Consider the following 18,055-nt stretch of genomic DNA (forward strand, 5'->3'; position numbering starts at 1 on the left):
CGCTATGCATCAGCGAGATCAACAACGAGACTGTACAGGAAAACCTCACCATTCATGGTGGATGTGTTCCTGGCACCACTGCAGGAGAACACAACCTTACTCTTGATTGGAACTCTTTAATTATGCCTGTATATTTATACCTGCCTCTGGAATTTCCACTACATGCATCTGACGAAGTGGGTCTTTGCCCACGAAAGCTTATGCTCCAAGTCTAAGGTGCCACAGGACTTCTCGTTCTTGCAGATTCAGACTAACACAGCTACCCCTCTGATACTTTTGCAGTGTGGACACTCTCTTTTGGAAGATCTCTTCTAAAAAAAAAAAGCTTCTTCTGAAAGAAGCCTGTAGTCTAGACATAGCCTAAGAAAATGAATGCTGTAGTTATTTCTAAGCGTTAACTTACCATTCTGAGCTTCAATGACAGCAGGTTCAACTTTATCTAGATCCTCCTTCACGCTCATTTGCTTATCTGCAATTCCTTCTTGCTGTTTGTGCAGCTGTTCTTGAATTTGTTGGCTCATAACCTAAGACATTTTGTACAACAAGAAAACCCATACATTTAAAGCCTCATCTTTAAGAGTTGTGGTTTCCTACTCTTTTCATAGTATTACTGTAAGCTATTTCTTAATATACTTCACATGTACAAAAAGGTGAAGGAAGTGTTGATTTCACCTTTTTCTTCTCTGCTTCTTGCTGATCCTTCACCATTTTTTTCAGTTTGTCATTAGCAGCTGCATTTTTCACTTCCAACTCCTGGCTCTTTATCCTCAAGTCCCTACGCAGTTCTTCCACCTAACACAAGTTGTAATATTAGAGTCAGTTTCCAAAGCTCTAATTTTTTAATATAAAGCCAAGTTCGCAGGTATGTACCTGGTCAACAGTTTCCTTGATCTTTCTAAGACCAACATTCAAATGCATCTGCTGCTCCTCCAACTCGCTCCTTTTCTCATTGAACAAATTGGCATAATGATTGATGAAGTCCAGATAGTGGCGCGGAGTGATAGCCATAGTTCTGCCTCCCCGTTTTGCTAGACGAGCGTTAGCCTTCAAAAGGAAAGGAATTAGTTTGTATATGTTAAAGATTATGGATTATATCTAGATGTTTAAATTCAAAACTGTCACAGTAGCAACATTTTCTCATTATTGCCCTTGTGCCACTCCCCTAGAATACAGTATCAAAGCTTTTGAATAGCAGTGGCAAAAACACACCTGATGAAGAGTCTGATGAACAAATACACAGCTATTTACAATAGCTTCCCTATGTGATGGCGGTTGTGGTAATTTGTCATACACAACTGGCATATAGTCTGGCACAATGTAGTTTGGCTTCTCAAGATCCATTTTGCTCGTAAACTCTTTGCCAACTTGGTACAGTGCTTCAGTTGACCAGTCTCCAAACCAGTTCAAGACACACCTATACACAGGACAAGATATACATTAAAACCTCCAAAGAAATAGCAATTTCTCTTTTCAGTAGGGTATTAACAATACTCTTAATTCAAGACAACCTGAAGTGTTAAGGTACTTTGTTGCAGGTTAGTTCCCAAGCAGAATGAGTAAATTACCTGTTGAAGAGGGCTGGAGAAGTAGCTGCTCTGTCCTTCAGGCCCTCAGAAGATGGGTTCATGGTGAACACAACATGGAGATTGCGAATAACTTGACTGGTGAACCATTTGTATAATTCTTCATGTGAATCTAGCATTAGGCCTTCTTTCTGTGCTCCCTCTTTACACTGAGTCATAAGGGTGGCATATTCATCTCCTTCAAAGAGACCAGGAACCTAATCCAGGAAATAAGTATATTTTTCTTAACTTGATTTTCCCTGCATTATTGCTACTTTATACAAATTTACTCAAATTACCTCTCCATTGGCCAGAAGAGTATTCATTCTCTCTAGGAATCCAGAATCCAGTACATTTGACTCATCCATTATAAATGCTATTTTCTCATTTTTGCAGCCAGAGCGTCTTAAAACTGTTCTCAGATCTTCATCAAAGTCTTCACCCGTGTATTTTCTATGAACCTATAAAGATTTAGCAGTAGTTACTTGTCTTTTTTTAAACTCTCATCCTCTGTCACAATGACTTGTTTATACAGTTATATAGAATAACTGCAAGCTGTAACAGTTAATTGTTAAGTGATAGAACTAAACCAACCTTAATTTGGTAAACACTTAATCCATTCATCCAAGCCACAAATCGCGAGAGGGTAGTTTTCCCTGCTCCACTAACTCCAATGAGAAGCAAGTGGCCCTGAGGCTGGCGGAAGATTCTAAAAGAGATTGATACTTCAAGTAAGTTTTTTGCTTGATAAATGGTGAATTAGTCACCACATCTCCTAATCTCATTTTCTTGCAAACTTAGCCTGTATTTTTTTAGTACTGTGACTAGTTCTGAGATGTACAAGAGTGACCGTTGGCAATATTTCTCAGTCTGTTACATTTTCACCTGGCAGAGCCCCTTTTACAGAATGCAACTCCTAAGCAGAACACCACAAGAAACTGGTGCTCCATTCTGGACTACTCTGAATACAGGTTTGTTTTTCCATTCAAAAATAGACAATACTAGGAGCTGAAAATTCAGCTTACCGGTCAATTCTCAGCACATGATCCAAAACTTCATTGAACAGCACTAATGGCACATCAAGCTCTTCTTCATAGAACACTTTCAGCCTGGCTTTTACATAGTCTCTCAGCTCTTCCTGATCTACAGGGATATAATCCTAGAAGAAAGAGAGCTCTTGTTTACATATTAGCCTAACAAGTCTAGAATTTAAGGGAGAGTTTTCACTCTCCTAACCATTCTGTGCTGAAAGGGCTAGAGTGGCACAGAAATTCCCAATTCAAGAATTGAGGATAGCAGTCACAGGGACCCCTTCAAACTTTGATGAAGCATGTGCCATGGGCAGGGCCTGTCATCTTACATGCCACTGCAGAAGTGCTGCCTAGAATTTTTGTAGGACCTATGAACTAGCTTACATGATATAGACCAGAGTGGGGAACCTTTTTTGGGTCAGAGGCTGCTGACCCCCAGAAAAATCTATTGAGGGACTGCACACAAGTAAAAAGCAAAAAAACCCCAAAACCAAAACCAAATACATATCCTTAATGACGTGGCCCCTGATCAAAGAGAAAAGCATGCCCCCACATTCCCCTTGCACACCAGAACCTAGTGGTGCCCAGGCTAGTATATTTTGTGTGCTCTAGATCCGCAAGGGGTGGTGTGGGTGTGCGGGGGAAGACGGGGGAGAGAAGAGGGAGGCTGGAGCCCCAGCACAGGAAAGAGGGAATACTGGCTCCTGATACAGAGGCATCTGAATGGGGAGGGGAGAGGAAAGGAGAGGAAACATGAGTAGTCGACTCCGACTAGTCGCTTACATCCCTATTATGGGCACTATCATCTTACTTGGTAAACAAACCAAAAAAAGACAACCTACATATTCTAACTTCACTAGTACAACACCCCAGAATATTTTCTGTAATTTTAGCCCTTGGTATTCTACACTCTTCCTTCAAGTTCAGAGTTCTACTCCCTTGGTATCCAGATAGATTCTGCTAGGTGCTGGATAGCCATCATGCCATACTGCATCAAAATGTGTTTGATAGCCATTTGGAGTTGGTAAGCAATCACAATTAAAAGTAAATTCTAGGATAGCATGGACTGTGCTAAGGCAGCACTCCTTCTAGTGTATTAAGAGAAGTGGTGGACAAAGATTCACTCTTAACAGGATTCTTGGTGTGTGCAAGTGTCAATGGCAAGGTTTTTATTAAGATACCCTTTGTTACCTTTGACAGCCAATTGCTGTACAAGATGGGTCTGGTCATAGCTTTCTCTTTGTCTATGTTGGGGAAATGTTTCAGAGCTACCATGTCAATGTTTTCATCAGTCCAACGTCTCTCCTCATCTTCCACAAGTCTAATTAGAAGAAAAAATTATAAGCAAGCATGCAACACCTACTAAAACAGTTATGTGAAGAACAAGCCAAGTAATAAAAACAGAAAGTGAGGGAAAAAGATAATAGTACTGTAAACCTGGGTCAATTCTATCTACTTGCAGCTATGTAGCAATCCAATAGAGACTTCTCTTGCCCTGAGCTTAGCAGACAAATCTCAAATCTACAGGGCTACGTCAACACTGGCCCCTTTTCCGGAAGGGGCATGTTAATTTCAGCTATCGTAATAGGGAAATCCGCGGGGGATTTAAATATCCCCCGCGGTATTTAAATAAAAATGTCCGCCGCTTTTTTCCGGCTTTTAGAAAAGCCGGAAAAGTGCGTCTACACTGGCCCCGATCCTCCGGAAAAAGCGCCCTTTTCCGGAGGATCTTATTCCTACTTCAAAGTGTAGACGCTCTTTTCTGGCTTTTCTAAAAGCCGGAAAAAAGCGGCGGACATTTTTATTTAAATGCCGCGGGGGATATTTAAATCCCCCGCGGATTTCCCTATTACGATAGCTGAAATTAACATGCCCCTTCCGGAAAAGGGGCCAGTGTAGACGTAGCCCAGATGTATTATTTTTCATAGTTTGCTGTATGCATAAGCCTTTGAAGGGGGCACTTATTTTATGAATTTGAACTTTTGTTCATTTCTGCTGTAAGCACAATTTCAATCTGACAAATCCTGAATATGTGATAAGTGAACATGGATGAAAAGCCATTCAGTGTAATTTAACAATTTAAGCTCTATTTTTGGAAGAATCTCAACTTGCATTTGATAAAAACCTTTAAATCTCAAAATGCAACAATTAAATCAAGTGTTCTACTAAGAATGGCCAAGCCTTTTCAAAACTGTTTTTACAACCTTTAATCCTGTGGCCTCTGCAGGCAGCCTGTACTTCACTTTTCAAACCTGCCCATTAAGTCAGCTTTGTGCTACAGGCAGATAAATGAATGAGCCACCTCTTTGAAGCTGACATAACTGACACTGAACGTGTGAGTTTTATATTTAACTACTGAGTATTCTGCTCAGCTGAGCCTCTAGATGTGTTTAATTATAAACACCTTTGGAATCAAGTTAGAATTCAACTTGGACCTCAACTCATTTTAAAAGGAAAGTCTCTGGAAAGAATTAAGAAAGATCAATTTGTGTTATTCATACTATTTGTTTACCTGTCTTGGAAGAGACGCAAGGCTTCATGTGCCCAAATCCTAATAAGGCCTTCAACAGGTAAGGTTTCTAATGGTCTTAAAGCTTCAAAGATACCTCTCACCCATCGAGTCATTTCACGAGGTGAGTAGATGTAGTGTGGCTGTGTATCCTGAGTGAACCTTTCCTAAAAAAGGAAACACTGGGAATAGTATCTAGTGACATTAAGTTGTGCAATAATTAACAAACAATGCTTCTCATGCTTCCCTCTCACAACTAACAAAAAGCGCTAGGAAGCTAGCTACCTTTTATCTAAAGTGAACATAAGAACTGGGTCAGACCAAAGGTCCTTCTAGCCCAGTATCCTGTCTGCCGACAGTGGCCAGCACCAGGTGCCCCAGAGAGGGTGGACCGAAGACAATGATCAAGCGATTTGTCTCCTGCCATCTCTCTCCGGCCTCTGAAAAACAGAGGCCAAGGACACCATTTTATCCCCTGGCTAATAGCCTTTTATGGACCTAACCTCCATGAAATTATCTAGCTTCTCTTTAAACTCTATTATAGTCCTAGCCTTCACAGCCTCCTCTGGCAAAGAGTTCCACAGGTTGACTACACGCTGTGTGAAGAAGAACTTTCTTTTATTCGTTTTAAACCTGCTACCCATTAATTTCATTTGGTGTCTTCTAGTTCTTCTATTTAGGGAACTAATAAATAACTTTTCTTTATCGGCCCTCTCCACACCACTCATGATTTTATATACCTCTATCATATCTCCCCTCAGTATCCTCTTTTCTAAACTGAAAAGTCCCAGTTGCTTTAACCTCTCCTCATATGGGACCCGCTCCAAACCCCTAATCATTTTAGTTGCCCTTTTCTGAACCCTTTCCAAGGCCAAAATATCTTTTTTTGAGGTGAGGAGACCACATCTGTACACAGTATTCAAGTGGCATGGTAACAAGCAAAGATGCCTGGTCAGCAGAAGTTGGGATAATATGTAGAGCAAGTTACCTGTGACATTGTGTAGAACTCTACCATGGCAGCAGTAAGAGGTTCTGCATATGTGCGGAGTGATGGGATAAGCCTCAGCATTGCACGATTGAATGTTCCATATATCTGAGTAAGTGAGGCTGGTCCAGGATAGTCCACATACACCACAGGGACATGGCGTAAAAATCTGGAAGAAGTCCATCAGCTTAGTGTTGATACCAGAAAAGACTTCATCCAAGTCAGCTAGACTACACCTGGCTTTTTCTGCTCTGTAACATCACATCTGTTCATCTGAGCCCAGCTACTTGTTCTATAGGGTAAACAACTATTTCACAAACAGAATTCTGAGCCTTTGAAGTGAATAGTATTTAGCACTCATTAGCCAACAAGGTAGTGGCCAATTCAAAAGTTTAAAGTACTGGAATGGGAACAGTGTCTTGATCACAGATTTCTAAGGCCAGAAGAAATCATTTAGTTTAGCCTCTCAACACAGATGGTAGAACTTCCCCAAAATGATTCCCATGGCATCTTCTAAAAAAAACTATGCTACTACAAAGATTCAAAAAATACCCAATGATGCAGAATCTACTCTTGTAAATTATTCCAATGGCTAATTACTGTTTAAATTTATGCCTGCTTCCTAAATTTACGTTTAGCTTTAGTCTAGCTAAGAAAGGTATAACATGATCCAGTGGTTTGAAGCTGAAAAGCTCATCACTAAATATTTGTTCTCCCTTCTCAATCTACTCTTTGTGGAGCTAAAACTGCTTGAGTATTTTGACTCCATTTTAAAAGCATGTTTATTAATAGTTGACGCTTGTGGCTCTTCTCTGAACTTCCTTTAATTTGTCAACATCTTTCTTGAATTGTGGGCACCAAAACCACTGATTTTAGTAGTGCCAACTTTACTCCTATTTGAAATCCCCATTTAAGCATCCCAGGATCATACTAGTGAATGATGATTTTGTTCTTTTAACAGGTAAAGATTTTAAAGATTCTATGACTAAGATTATAACCAGTCCCTGTGCAATCCCACTGCAACAATGCTTCCTGTTAAGTTACATTAAGATCCACCAGGTAGTCATTTTTAATCCATTTAATGGTGTGCCATGTTACTTTTATACCTATTAATTATATTTTTTTCCAATCAAAATGTCATGCAGTACCAGGTAAGTCATTTGACAAGATATATTCAAGTCAACAATATTACCGTATCAACTAAACTTGCAATCTCAAAGCCAGCAGAGTTAGGATCTATTTTCCATAAACTCATGTTGATTAGTTATATTACCCTTTTAGTTCTTTAACAATCAAGTCCTTTAATAACCACAATTATTTTGCCTGGGATCGAGGCGATCCCATTTATCCTTTGTTTAAACTTTTAGCTGCTCTTTCCCAGTGTTCTGGAACTTCCAATACTCCAAGACTTAAAGATCAATGTTTATGGTCCAGTAAGCTCCTGAGCAGCTCGTTAGAATGCAAAGTATTTTTAAACCCATATTTGAAGCTACAATCTTGATTTTAGTATTTGAATGCCAAGGTATCAGATACTCCATTTTGCAGATCAGTACTGTAAATTTCAGTAGCTACAGAATAGTATTTTACCTGTGGGACAGTGGTTTCCTCCCAGGATCGGTAGGTGGGTTACAAGCTCCAACAAACTGAATCCTCTCTAATTTCACCCAGGTCTGATCTGATGTACGGTAGAAGCCTCCATGTTCCACCATCTGAATGAGGGAGTTGTTTTAATATAAAGAAAGGTTCCACAGTATAAATAATAATACAATCCTGTTTCACAACATCACCAACCTGTCTAATGAATGATATTACTCTCTGCGTGCCATACTTATCCATATCTGGCAAGTTGATTTCATCACAGAACAGCACCAGCCACTTTCCTAGTTGCACGGGAGCCAGCACCACTCCATTAGGTGTGCGCCGATACTCACAGTAATGATCAAAAGTTTTCAAAAGCAGCTCTGGTGTTGTAGCACTAGAGAAGTTAAGTCCAACAACCTTAAAAAACAAGGATGAAACACACAAAACCATGAAGCTAGTTGATTCTTAATAACTTAAAGTCTTAGAACCAAAGTTTCAGTAGATTATCATTACTCAGTAACAAATGTTACACGTTGGCCTTCATATCGAAAATATATGCTATATGTTGACTAGAAACCGATCAAGGGATGGAGTTTACACACGTATTTGCATCACTACAGATATGTAAAATTCTGAAAAACAAATTTTGATGAGTCTATTATGTGCCAGTTGTGCCCACTAGTTATCACAGAATACTAGAACTGGAAGCAACCTCGAGAGGTCATCAAGTCCAGTATCCTGAACTCATGGCAGGATCAAGAACCATAAATAGACCATACCTGATAGGTGTTTGCCTAGGGAGGCTTTGGAATCTCCATCAATGGAGAGTAAGAGCAGATTAGACAATTTATTTCAGTGGTTAACCACCCTACCGGTTTTAGGAAGTTCTCCCTGATGTCCAACCTAACCTCCCCTTATTGCAATTTAAACCCTCTGCCTTCTTGTCCTAGAATCAAAGGTTGAGAAGAATTTTCTCCCTCTTCTTTGTAACAACCTTTTAGATACTTCAAAGAGGTTATGTTCCCCCCTTCAGTCTTTTTCCAGATTAAACAAACCCAATTCCTTCAATCATCCCTCGAGGTCATATTTTCTAGACCACTTAATTTTTGTTGCTCTTCTCTAGACCTTCTCCAATTTGTCCACATCTTCCTTGAAAAGTGGCACCCAGAACTCAATCACCTACTTCTCATGTCTCACTTACAATACTCTAGTTAACAAATCTCAGAACGTTGTTTGCTTTTTATTCCTGCAAGTGTCTCACCGATTTATTTAACTTGTGTTCTACTATGACCCTTAGATCCCTTTCTGCAGTACTCACTAGGCAATCATTTCCCATTTTGTACGTATGCAACTGATTCATTCCTCCTAGGTGGAGTACTCTGACATCCTCCAAATTTGTAACCTCTCCCAGCTTGATGATATCCACAAACTTTAACTGTACTCTCTCTGATATTATTTAAATCGTTGACAATATTAAACAGAATTGGACCCAGAACTGAACCCTGCAGAACCCAGTTCATTATGCCCTTCTAGCATGGCTGAACCATAACTACTCTGGGGTTTTCCAACCAGTTATGCACCCACCTTATAGTAGCTCCATCTAGGTTGTATTCCCCTACTTTGTCAATCCAGAATGGTGTTTCACATCACTCTTAACTGGTTTATATACTGATTTCTGCTACAGTCTCCAGCTGCCTTTTTATAGATCATTGTTAGCAGAGCTCTTTGCCCAAATAAAGGAAGTTATCCTTATAGCACTCGAGGCAGAAACATGACTTTTTTGCCACATTAATAGACAGATGTAGCAGTAATTAAAATAACCTTGTAGGCAGTTTTGGCATGTTATGAATTTGCTATCATTCAATAACCTACATATAAACAGAGTATTTACCTCCATATCAGGGAGGGCTCGGAGGGCACTGAAAAGGGTCATAGTCTTTCCAGAACCTGGTGGGCCACAGAGCACTAGAGGTTTGTGTTCTGCTAGCCAAGTATACAGCAAAGCTTCGTGGCGAACGGTATCTAAGGTTGGTACCACAACATCAGGAGCAGCAACCTTGTGTGTCTCAACTTCAATCTGAGGAACCTTGGACTGCCATGGGACCCATTCACCCGTAATTGACACCTAGGTGAACAGAAATATAGTTAATCTACAAATGTAGTAGAGATACACGCTCCATTAAGGTTCTTATCACAATCCAATTTTATTTTAAACAACAATCAAACTGACAACTTTGATTTAATCCGATAACTTAGTCTTTTAACACCTGCAAATTTGATGCTGAGAGACTAATTTAGAAGCAGCTTGGACCACGCAGTACACTATGTACTGAGTAAAAAATATTAGAGTTGCTTGACTTGAACTAAAATTGAGAGATACTGGTTTACTCACATTTAGAGAGGTTAATTTAGAAAGTGTCATTCTGATTGTTTCATTAGGAATTAGGTCTTTAAAGCTTTACGAAGTACAGGAGGTTGTTACCTCATAATCAATGATAGGCATGTTAGGTGCTGTGGGCAACGGTACAGTGGTGATTCTCCTAATGTATTCTCCCAGCTCTGCTCTCATTTTCAGACGGCTGTCTCCAGAGAGTGACCACAGTATTGCATAGACTAGATATCTCTAATAAAAGAGAAGAGAAAGATTAATCCACACAAAAAAGTGCAAAAAAAGTATTACTTCTGTTTGAAGGATAGCTAAAAAAATGCAAAAGATTATTCAATAAGCCTGATAACTTTGCTACAATATTTACTTTACCTGGCTGTAGCGCTCAAGTTGATCTATCTGCATAGGGAAGTCGGGATGGTTTGCATTGTATTGTGCTACATTGCGGCAAGCCTGATGCAACATAGAGAACAATGAACCAAGACAGCGCAAGCGAGTGAGGTCCATGATGTGCTCTAACTTGAAAGCATGTTCTAGAGCTTTAGTCACCAGTCCATTAGATGTGAAATATGGCTGCATAATTGTTGCTACGTCTCTTTGAATCTGTGGGTAAAGACATTAGTGTTGAAGGAACTTGGTTTGTAGTCTTAAATCTTAACACTATATTTTTTTTAAAGTGTCATACAATACACAAGCTACATTGTTAACTCAATCTCCATTTATATTCAGGATAGCCTTTAAGATAAGCATTGGAGACACTTCCTACTTTTAGTGGGTCTGGTGTCAGTACACAGTGTATTACAAGTTATACCTGCAACATTGGAGAAGCTGCTTCTTCACCTTCATCTTCTTTGCCCTTTCGCCTGCGCTGAGCTTCCTCTTCACCTTCATCCAGAGGGATGCTTCGTAGTCTGGCCAAGAAGTTATTGAATATCATGTCAGTGCTTAGAACATCTTCACTGAACCAGACCATTCCGCACCTTGACACGGTGGCCAGAGTAGCATATTTCAGATCCTGCACCTCAAACATAATACGCACCTACAGAGAGAAAGTACAGACATTTAAGAGAAGTTAGGTTTGGCAGAACATAAAATCTATTAAAAGCTCCATTAGCATGCTTTTCTGAACTAAGAAGGCAACAGGTGGTATAAAATTGACTTTTGTCTTAAATTCATAATATGCCTTATCACTTTAACACCTAATTAGATCTACATGGATGATCTAGTATTTCCTAGTTTGTGAGGGTCAAGGTACATCTGACATGACAAACTCCATAACCACAAAAGGGTTTTTGAACAAGTCAACCAAACCATTGCATCAAATCACTTTTGCTCTGCTGCACTATTAACTTAACCCTGTGCCCAGTTTGTGTGATGAAAGCCTGTTCATGTAAGCAAAAAGAAGCAGAGCTAACACATTTTCAGTAGATTAGTCTATTTGTAACATTACTAATGTTTGTAGAAACACAAAAAACTTTACATTTGGTGGAAGGCTGAGACGTTCTCCATTGGGCAGAGTTAGCAGCTTATTGTCATCCAACACGGAGTTTAAGTTCTCCACCCATTCAGGATCTACATCTCCATCAAAGATGATCCACTGTCGTTTCTGTAATTCACCTCTCACATTGTCTATGATCCTAAGTTCAGGAAAATATTGAGTGAAGGTTAACAAATAAAAAGTAGCTTTCCCTTCCTCAGTCCTCCATGCCAATGAGAGAATATCCAAGGATCTCTCCAATTGCTCCTTCAAAAACTTATATGCTATTAATGTTTAAGACTCACTTTCTCAGAACATGTGTAAACAATCCATCTGTCCATTCTCTGGTATTTGGATCCAAAGTACCATAGAGGTGATCTTTGCTGATTGCTTTCGGATCAATGATGTGAGCAACACCTTCTACACCCTCTAATCGTTCCAGTGCTTTTAGCAACACTCTCCAAGCCATGCTCTTTCCACTTCCAGAAGGACCCACCATCATCAATCCATGATTAATCTGGGTAATCTGATAGAGCTGAAGAACCTGTGACAGAACAAAATTGTACATAGACTCAGACTTTAACGTCAGACTTTGAATCTTAATAAATGCAAGGCTTAAACAAACAATCTGGAATCACTTAAAATTGAAAAACTTTAGGTATTTAATTTGGGGAGTAATTGTACTTGATTTTTCTATCATGGAATATGGAAAGCGTTACATTTGTCAGCTCTACATTGTAAGATTTACAACTACCACAATGTACCTTTTCCACCCACATGCCACCAACTTCTTCTCCATCTCCATAGGTAAGGTACATTTCCTGACACACTTTCTTAAGCTCTTCTCGCAGGGCTGTCATTTCACCACGGTGATACTGAACTCCAGGAAATACATCAGACAAGAGACTGAACAGCAAGGGGATATCTTCTGCAACAAGTTTGGGTACCATTGTTTCACACACACTCTGGATCAAAATCTATATGGAAAGTGTATTTACATTAGTCACATTCATGGAAATATTTCAGACAAGCTATGCTGAACACCTGGACTGTACAGTATATTGACATTTGCTAGGTTTGCATTTGGCATTCTTATTCCCTGCAAAAAAAAACAAAAAACCCACCACTTATTTGAGGGGGAGTTTTGCATTTGTGCAAGGCCATTTATGACAGAGCATTATAAACGTCAAGTAATGCTATTCATGGAATACTTAAAAGATATCTAATACAATTGTCTTAGTTGATATTTGCCCACCTCACTAACAGATAAATGTTAACGGCAGAGAAGTTCAGTCAGAATGTATATTCCATTAGAAAATAGTTAGGACACTGTTCCTTTTACAAGAGTAGTGAAATGTTTGTGGTCATTACAAACAAGCAATCAGGTGCCTGTGTTTTATTGTAAGACAGACATTTCCAACTGCTCAAGCACAGATTAAAACTCAGTTAAGTCTACTGAAACTGCCACTCCTATAGCCTAAAGTAGCAGAAGTTCAAGTAAACAGGATACTTGTGAACTCAGATTATATTTATGCTAGATACACCAAGTTCACTGCAAGCGGTCATTTACATTCATATGTACTGTAATCACCCCTTTGCAGTGAAGCAACATTAAAAAAGTCCAAGTATGTTTTACCTCTTGTTCGGGCAGGTTCTCAGCAATTTCCCCTTCATCAACAACTTCACCACGCTCTTCCTTTTCCCGCTTTATCTTCTGAATCCTCTCCCGCTTCACATTTCCTGCACTAACTAGTACACTCTTCAAAGCTCTTAAGCCAAAGTCATAATGACTTTGAGAAGAGAGCTGCTCATCACAGAGTCTAAGAATAAAACACACCAGAGTCAGCTTTAGACGTTTTAGAATCACAAAACTAATGTTCAATAGTAAAGTATCAACCACTCTTACTATTCTATATTCTTATTCTGACAGTTTCAACATTTTAAGTTCGAGATTTAAGTACACAAGTGCTTTTTTTGGTTTGAGCCAGATTTGTTTAAGTGACTATTACTTACTTGAAGAATGGGACAATCTTATTGGCAAGCACTTCTGCAGTTCGGAAACCCTGGGAATACAACATGACCTGAGCAATCAGCTGGCGGTCTGGCTTGGTCATTGCCAAGCTACGGAACAGCTTCTTCAAGTTGTCTGGAAGATTTGATCTACCCGCATATCCAGGATTCATGGTGATGAAGACAGCCATATCTGGGCTCACTTTTACTTGTTTGTTCAACAGCTCACAAGTAATAGGTGCAGAAGCTAGAAGTAGTACAAAGTATTTTTAATTACAGTTGGCTGTGTCTCGGTCAAATAAATCATCATCTACAGTAACTAAGACTTGACTTTTAGTATCCTGCAGAGTATTGTTTATGGTACAAATAAAACTTTCTATCACTACAATACCATTACACAATGCTGAAAGTGACTGCATGTCAATTAAAGTTACTTCAAGTTGTAACTTAACATTAAAGTTTAAGTTATATTTTCAAATTTAACAGAAAACCCTTGACCAAAGTGGGAGTAACTGATCAAGATCTCAGAATGACTTATTTTAGATATACAAGGGCATTCTTTTGACAGAAGTTATACAAAACCATTAGCAATGAAAAAAGTTGCATACTCTTGTCATAGTTTGGATTGGAATGTTCTCGCAAGGCTTCCTGAATGCACTGAACTTGCTGAGACACAGCGGAAAGCATACGCTCCTCAAGTCGATTGAACTCATCAAAACAGCCCCATGCGCCCACTTGACAGAGCCCCACAAAGATGCGTCCCATTGCCTGTAAGCAGAGCAGACACATACAGAGTTTTATATATACATACACTGAAAAAAGTTATTCTGCCATTTTGATAGTGAAACTAATGTAGACTGGTCAGGACTGTGCTTACATACATTATCTCCCTACTGTCTCTGTCTCTCTGTGTGATCATGCTGAGAATCTCTATGCTTTCAGCAGAAACAACGTCTTCTCTATCCTCCACTCCAGAGTCATACAACATTGTGACTTCAACTTTGAATAATCACAAACATCAGAAGGGAAAACTGGTCATTTGAACATTAAATGAAGAACGTGTGTGTGCATGCATTTGTACAGCTGGTCCAGAGTCTCCCCCAGATAAGTCTCTTGTTAGGCATAAGTCTGTCTTCTATTGTGTGAGTACTGACACCCTATTTCCAATGTTTCAGTTTTGGAATATCAACTTTCAGATTCTATTGTAAGCAACTTTTACCCCTCTCTAAGGAAGTCTGTTCGGCAATAATTCTAAAATCTGCAAGCACATTCCTAAATTTGCAAAATGTAAATGGTTCAGATGCTGAAATATATCAAGTCCATTGAGATAAGGAGCATGTGCAGCAACCACATCCATTCAGTGGAAGCCAGTTACACCTAACTTTGTTTCCTTCTACTAAAGTAGGTCTCTCAATTGGTCATACAACATGACTGAGAAATGGCAATGGAAAAGTAGTCTGAAAATAAGTTACCCTCCTATAGCTGTCAATTCAGATTTTCTCTTGGTAAATTACCATCTAAAAAACAGAGAAGGCAGCTTTTAACCCAGTCCTGCTTTAGATGGTAGTATGATTCAATGAAGCACAGTAAAGTAACCAGAATCAGTTTTGTCAGCTATAAGAACAAGCTTTCAAACATGTTTTGAAATCTAGAAGCTTAATGGCATACTAATGAGAACTTAACTTAAAATGAAGCAGTCTCATGTTAAATGAAAGATACTATACCTGGAAGTCAAATGTTTCATCACAGTTGAAAACCAGAACAAAGCGGCCAAGCTGGTGTCCAAGGGCCTTTACAGATTCTGTTTTACCAGTACCAGCTGGACCTATTTTAAGCAAAGGATAAAAACACTAGTCTCTCTATAGGTAGTAAACAGACAATATTAACAGTCTATGGGCTGAGCTTACACTACCACAGTAAGTGACGCAAGTTACGCTACTTCAGTTTTGCAAATAATCTAACTGAACTTCAAGTAGCTTAGATTGACTTACGGTGGTATCTACATTGCGCTTTGTTGATGGTAGACACTCTTGCCAGCTTCCTCTACTCATCTCAGGAAGGCAGAGTACACATCAACTGGAGAGTGCTCTTCCATCAATTTAGCAGGTGTAGTGAAGCCATGCTAAATAGATACCCACTGCACTGATTTCAGCAGTGCTGATCTACTAGCAACTAAATATATGGCATAAGTGTTGCTCATTTTCAAAAACTGGAGTTTCAAACTATGGAAGTTACTTTATTAAGTTTCTGGCTGATTAACATCAGTCTTTACATTTCCTAAGTACAAACTTACCAAAAGGTGACCCTCCAAGTCTTGCCTCCAAGGCTTGTGTCATTGTCAGGTAACAGCGATCTGTAAGAGGAGTCTGGACTAGTTTATCCTGAACTCCAAGGTACTCAAAGCCATAGTTGAATTTGGCATTTGCCATCTGAATGGACAGTTGTTGCAACACATCTGTCTGTTTTGGGTCGAAGTAGAATCGCATCTGGCTGAGCCACTCAAAGGATTTGGAGTTGTCAATCTTACTTTTGATCAGTGATCTTGTAACATCTCGTTGGTGCACCAACTCTGTAATCTGGAGTACAAGCAGCTGATTAGCACTCCCCAACAACAAAAAAGATCACATTCTCTAATGAAACTAACAGTTTTACTGCATCTTAACTTATGAACAGCCATTGTTTGGTGCTAGAAGGCATCATCTAATATCCATCATCTAGAGTAGAGAAAGAGGAATTAAAAAAAAAAAAAAAAAGTCTCTTGCTTCCAGGATCCCTCAGTCAAGCTTCAGGCCAAAGCAGGGTTCTAAAATTACAAGAACTCTCCTTATGGATAACCCTTTCCTGTCCACAAACAGAAAGAGGAAAACATCCACACTCATCCAGCTAGAAGTCTCTGACACCGGATACTGCTAGTCACCAGATGTTCTTGTCTGTCTCCAATAAGTTTTAACGATGAATGAGTACCCCTAAACTAACTCACATTTTCCACTAAGAAACCCCAAGTGCTCTGGATGGACTGTTTCTACTCCCTCATCATCATTCATCAAGAACCGTCTCCTAGGAGAGCACACAAATTTTAATCCTCTGCACAAGTTGTTCAGAAATCTAACACTAGCCTTGAATCCTTCTGGGAGTCCAAAGCACAAAAGTATCAACATCCATCTCCAATAGGCCAGAAATTGGCACCTCGTTGTATCTTCATAGATGTGGACATGGTGAGGCTGAAGTTCCATGGATTTGACTAAGTCATGTCTAGCAGTGAGGTCACACCTTATTTGAAACTTCAACTTGTTCACAACCACCCCAGTCTAGCTGCTCAGCCACACAGACTGCCACAAACCTCACTCTGTGGCTATGCGACTCTACACTTGTTCCCCAATTAGAAGTTTAGTACTAGAGTGTTTTTAAGCGAACCTCTGAACAGGAAAGATTGCCAATTGCACCTGTTTGGTGCAAGGTAGGGCTTCTTAGGAGGAGCTGTAGTTATGCTATGGAATTCAGTAGGCAAGAAGTGAGAATTTAAGATTTTCATAGCTGAATGCAAAAAGCCAGTCAATTTAGCTTTTCTTTCAGCTCTCATGCCTGATATCCCCTCACACGAACACAAGCTCTAAATTAAACTATTTCTCCTATGAGTTGGAAAGCGGTTTCTATTTTTAAATAGCTAAAAGAGCTCCGACTAAAGCTGATGTGCGTTAACGCCTGTGATTATCGCAAGGCAGGATTAATGAGTTATTTTTTTAAACATGTTAATCGCAGGAGTTAGTGCTGCGCTGCCCCTTTGAAGTGTCACCCCACACTTCAAAGAGGCAGCGCATTAAGAGGCTGGGATGAGCTGGAGTCCCCAGTTTACCCTGGGTTCTGCGCAGTGATGCCCCTTCAAAGGGGCGGTGCTGCACGGAGCCCAGGGTCAGCTGGAGTGCCCAGGTGATCCCCTGCTCCACATTGTGCTGCCCCTTTGAAGCTCCGGAGCTCAGAACATGAGGGTTGGTGGTATATTCCAAGAATTTGAAATACTGTTTCTATTCACTGTGTAATTCTGAAGAATTATATGCTACACTGACATTTAAGTCTATGTTCTTTCAAATCAGGCATGTATATAGCAATAGCAGTTTGCCAGCTCTCAAAAAAGGTTGATGGAAAAATTTTACTTTCCTAAGTGTCAGTTTCATAATCTGAAGAGGGACAGATTGTGTTTAAATTTTGAAAGGGACTGAATGACTATTAGAGAACAAAGAGAAAAGTAACACTTACCAAGTGTTCCAGTTTCCTTCTGCGCAGAGGTGGTTGTTCCATCAATACAGAATCTGCCAATACGGTCAATGTGACCTCAACATTAGCCAGCACAGAGTGCAGAGAGCTGCTGTCTCCACCACCACCCATGCCAGTGAGAGCAGATTCCACATTCTCAGACCATGCAATTTGGGCTGACAGGACAACAAGCTGGGCCTGAACATTTAAAATACAATTAGATTTTGCTAAAAAGTTGTTCCTCCCACACAAGTATTTTATAT

At 39.7% G+C, this 18,055-nt stretch overlaps 1 protein-coding gene across 2 annotated transcripts in view; it reads right to left on the bottom strand.

Moving 5' to 3' along the window:
• DYNC1H1 (dynein cytoplasmic 1 heavy chain 1) overlaps positions 1 to 18,055 on the bottom strand; it is a 74,550-nt gene that overhangs the window by 24,742 nt on the left and 31,753 nt on the right. For both annotated transcript variants that reach the window (XM_075926557.1, XM_025183071.2), the window contains exons 26-51: positions 17,796 to 17,990; positions 15,835 to 16,117; positions 15,266 to 15,366; positions 14,150 to 14,309; positions 13,545 to 13,788; positions 13,168 to 13,351; positions 12,296 to 12,508; positions 11,837 to 12,075; positions 11,535 to 11,691; positions 10,866 to 11,093; positions 10,427 to 10,657; positions 10,151 to 10,291; positions 9,560 to 9,793; positions 7,879 to 8,085; positions 7,675 to 7,796; positions 6,091 to 6,256; positions 5,106 to 5,269; positions 3,785 to 3,914; positions 2,588 to 2,721; positions 2,157 to 2,271; positions 1,862 to 2,023; positions 1,566 to 1,780; positions 1,210 to 1,414; positions 871 to 1,044; positions 673 to 792; positions 404 to 524 (exon numbers count right to left, since the gene is read on the bottom strand). In XM_075926557.1, coding sequence (XP_075782672.1) covers positions 404 to 524; positions 673 to 792; positions 871 to 1,044; positions 1,210 to 1,414; positions 1,566 to 1,780; positions 1,862 to 2,023; positions 2,157 to 2,271; positions 2,588 to 2,721; positions 3,785 to 3,914; positions 5,106 to 5,269; positions 6,091 to 6,256; positions 7,675 to 7,796; positions 7,879 to 8,085; positions 9,560 to 9,793; positions 10,151 to 10,291; positions 10,427 to 10,657; positions 10,866 to 11,093; positions 11,535 to 11,691; positions 11,837 to 12,075; positions 12,296 to 12,508; positions 13,168 to 13,351; positions 13,545 to 13,788; positions 14,150 to 14,309; positions 15,266 to 15,366; positions 15,835 to 16,117; positions 17,796 to 17,990 — 4,645 coding nt within the window. The remainder of the gene's footprint in view (positions 1 to 403; positions 525 to 672; positions 793 to 870; positions 1,045 to 1,209; positions 1,415 to 1,565; positions 1,781 to 1,861; positions 2,024 to 2,156; positions 2,272 to 2,587; positions 2,722 to 3,784; positions 3,915 to 5,105; positions 5,270 to 6,090; positions 6,257 to 7,674; positions 7,797 to 7,878; positions 8,086 to 9,559; positions 9,794 to 10,150; positions 10,292 to 10,426; positions 10,658 to 10,865; positions 11,094 to 11,534; positions 11,692 to 11,836; positions 12,076 to 12,295; positions 12,509 to 13,167; positions 13,352 to 13,544; positions 13,789 to 14,149; positions 14,310 to 15,265; positions 15,367 to 15,834; positions 16,118 to 17,795; positions 17,991 to 18,055) is intronic.

The sequence above is a fragment of the Pelodiscus sinensis genome, chromosome 4 (assembly GCF_049634645.1).
Source record: "Pelodiscus sinensis isolate JC-2024 chromosome 4, ASM4963464v1, whole genome shotgun sequence".
Classification (NCBI taxonomy): Eukaryota; Metazoa; Chordata; order Testudines; family Trionychidae; genus Pelodiscus; species Pelodiscus sinensis.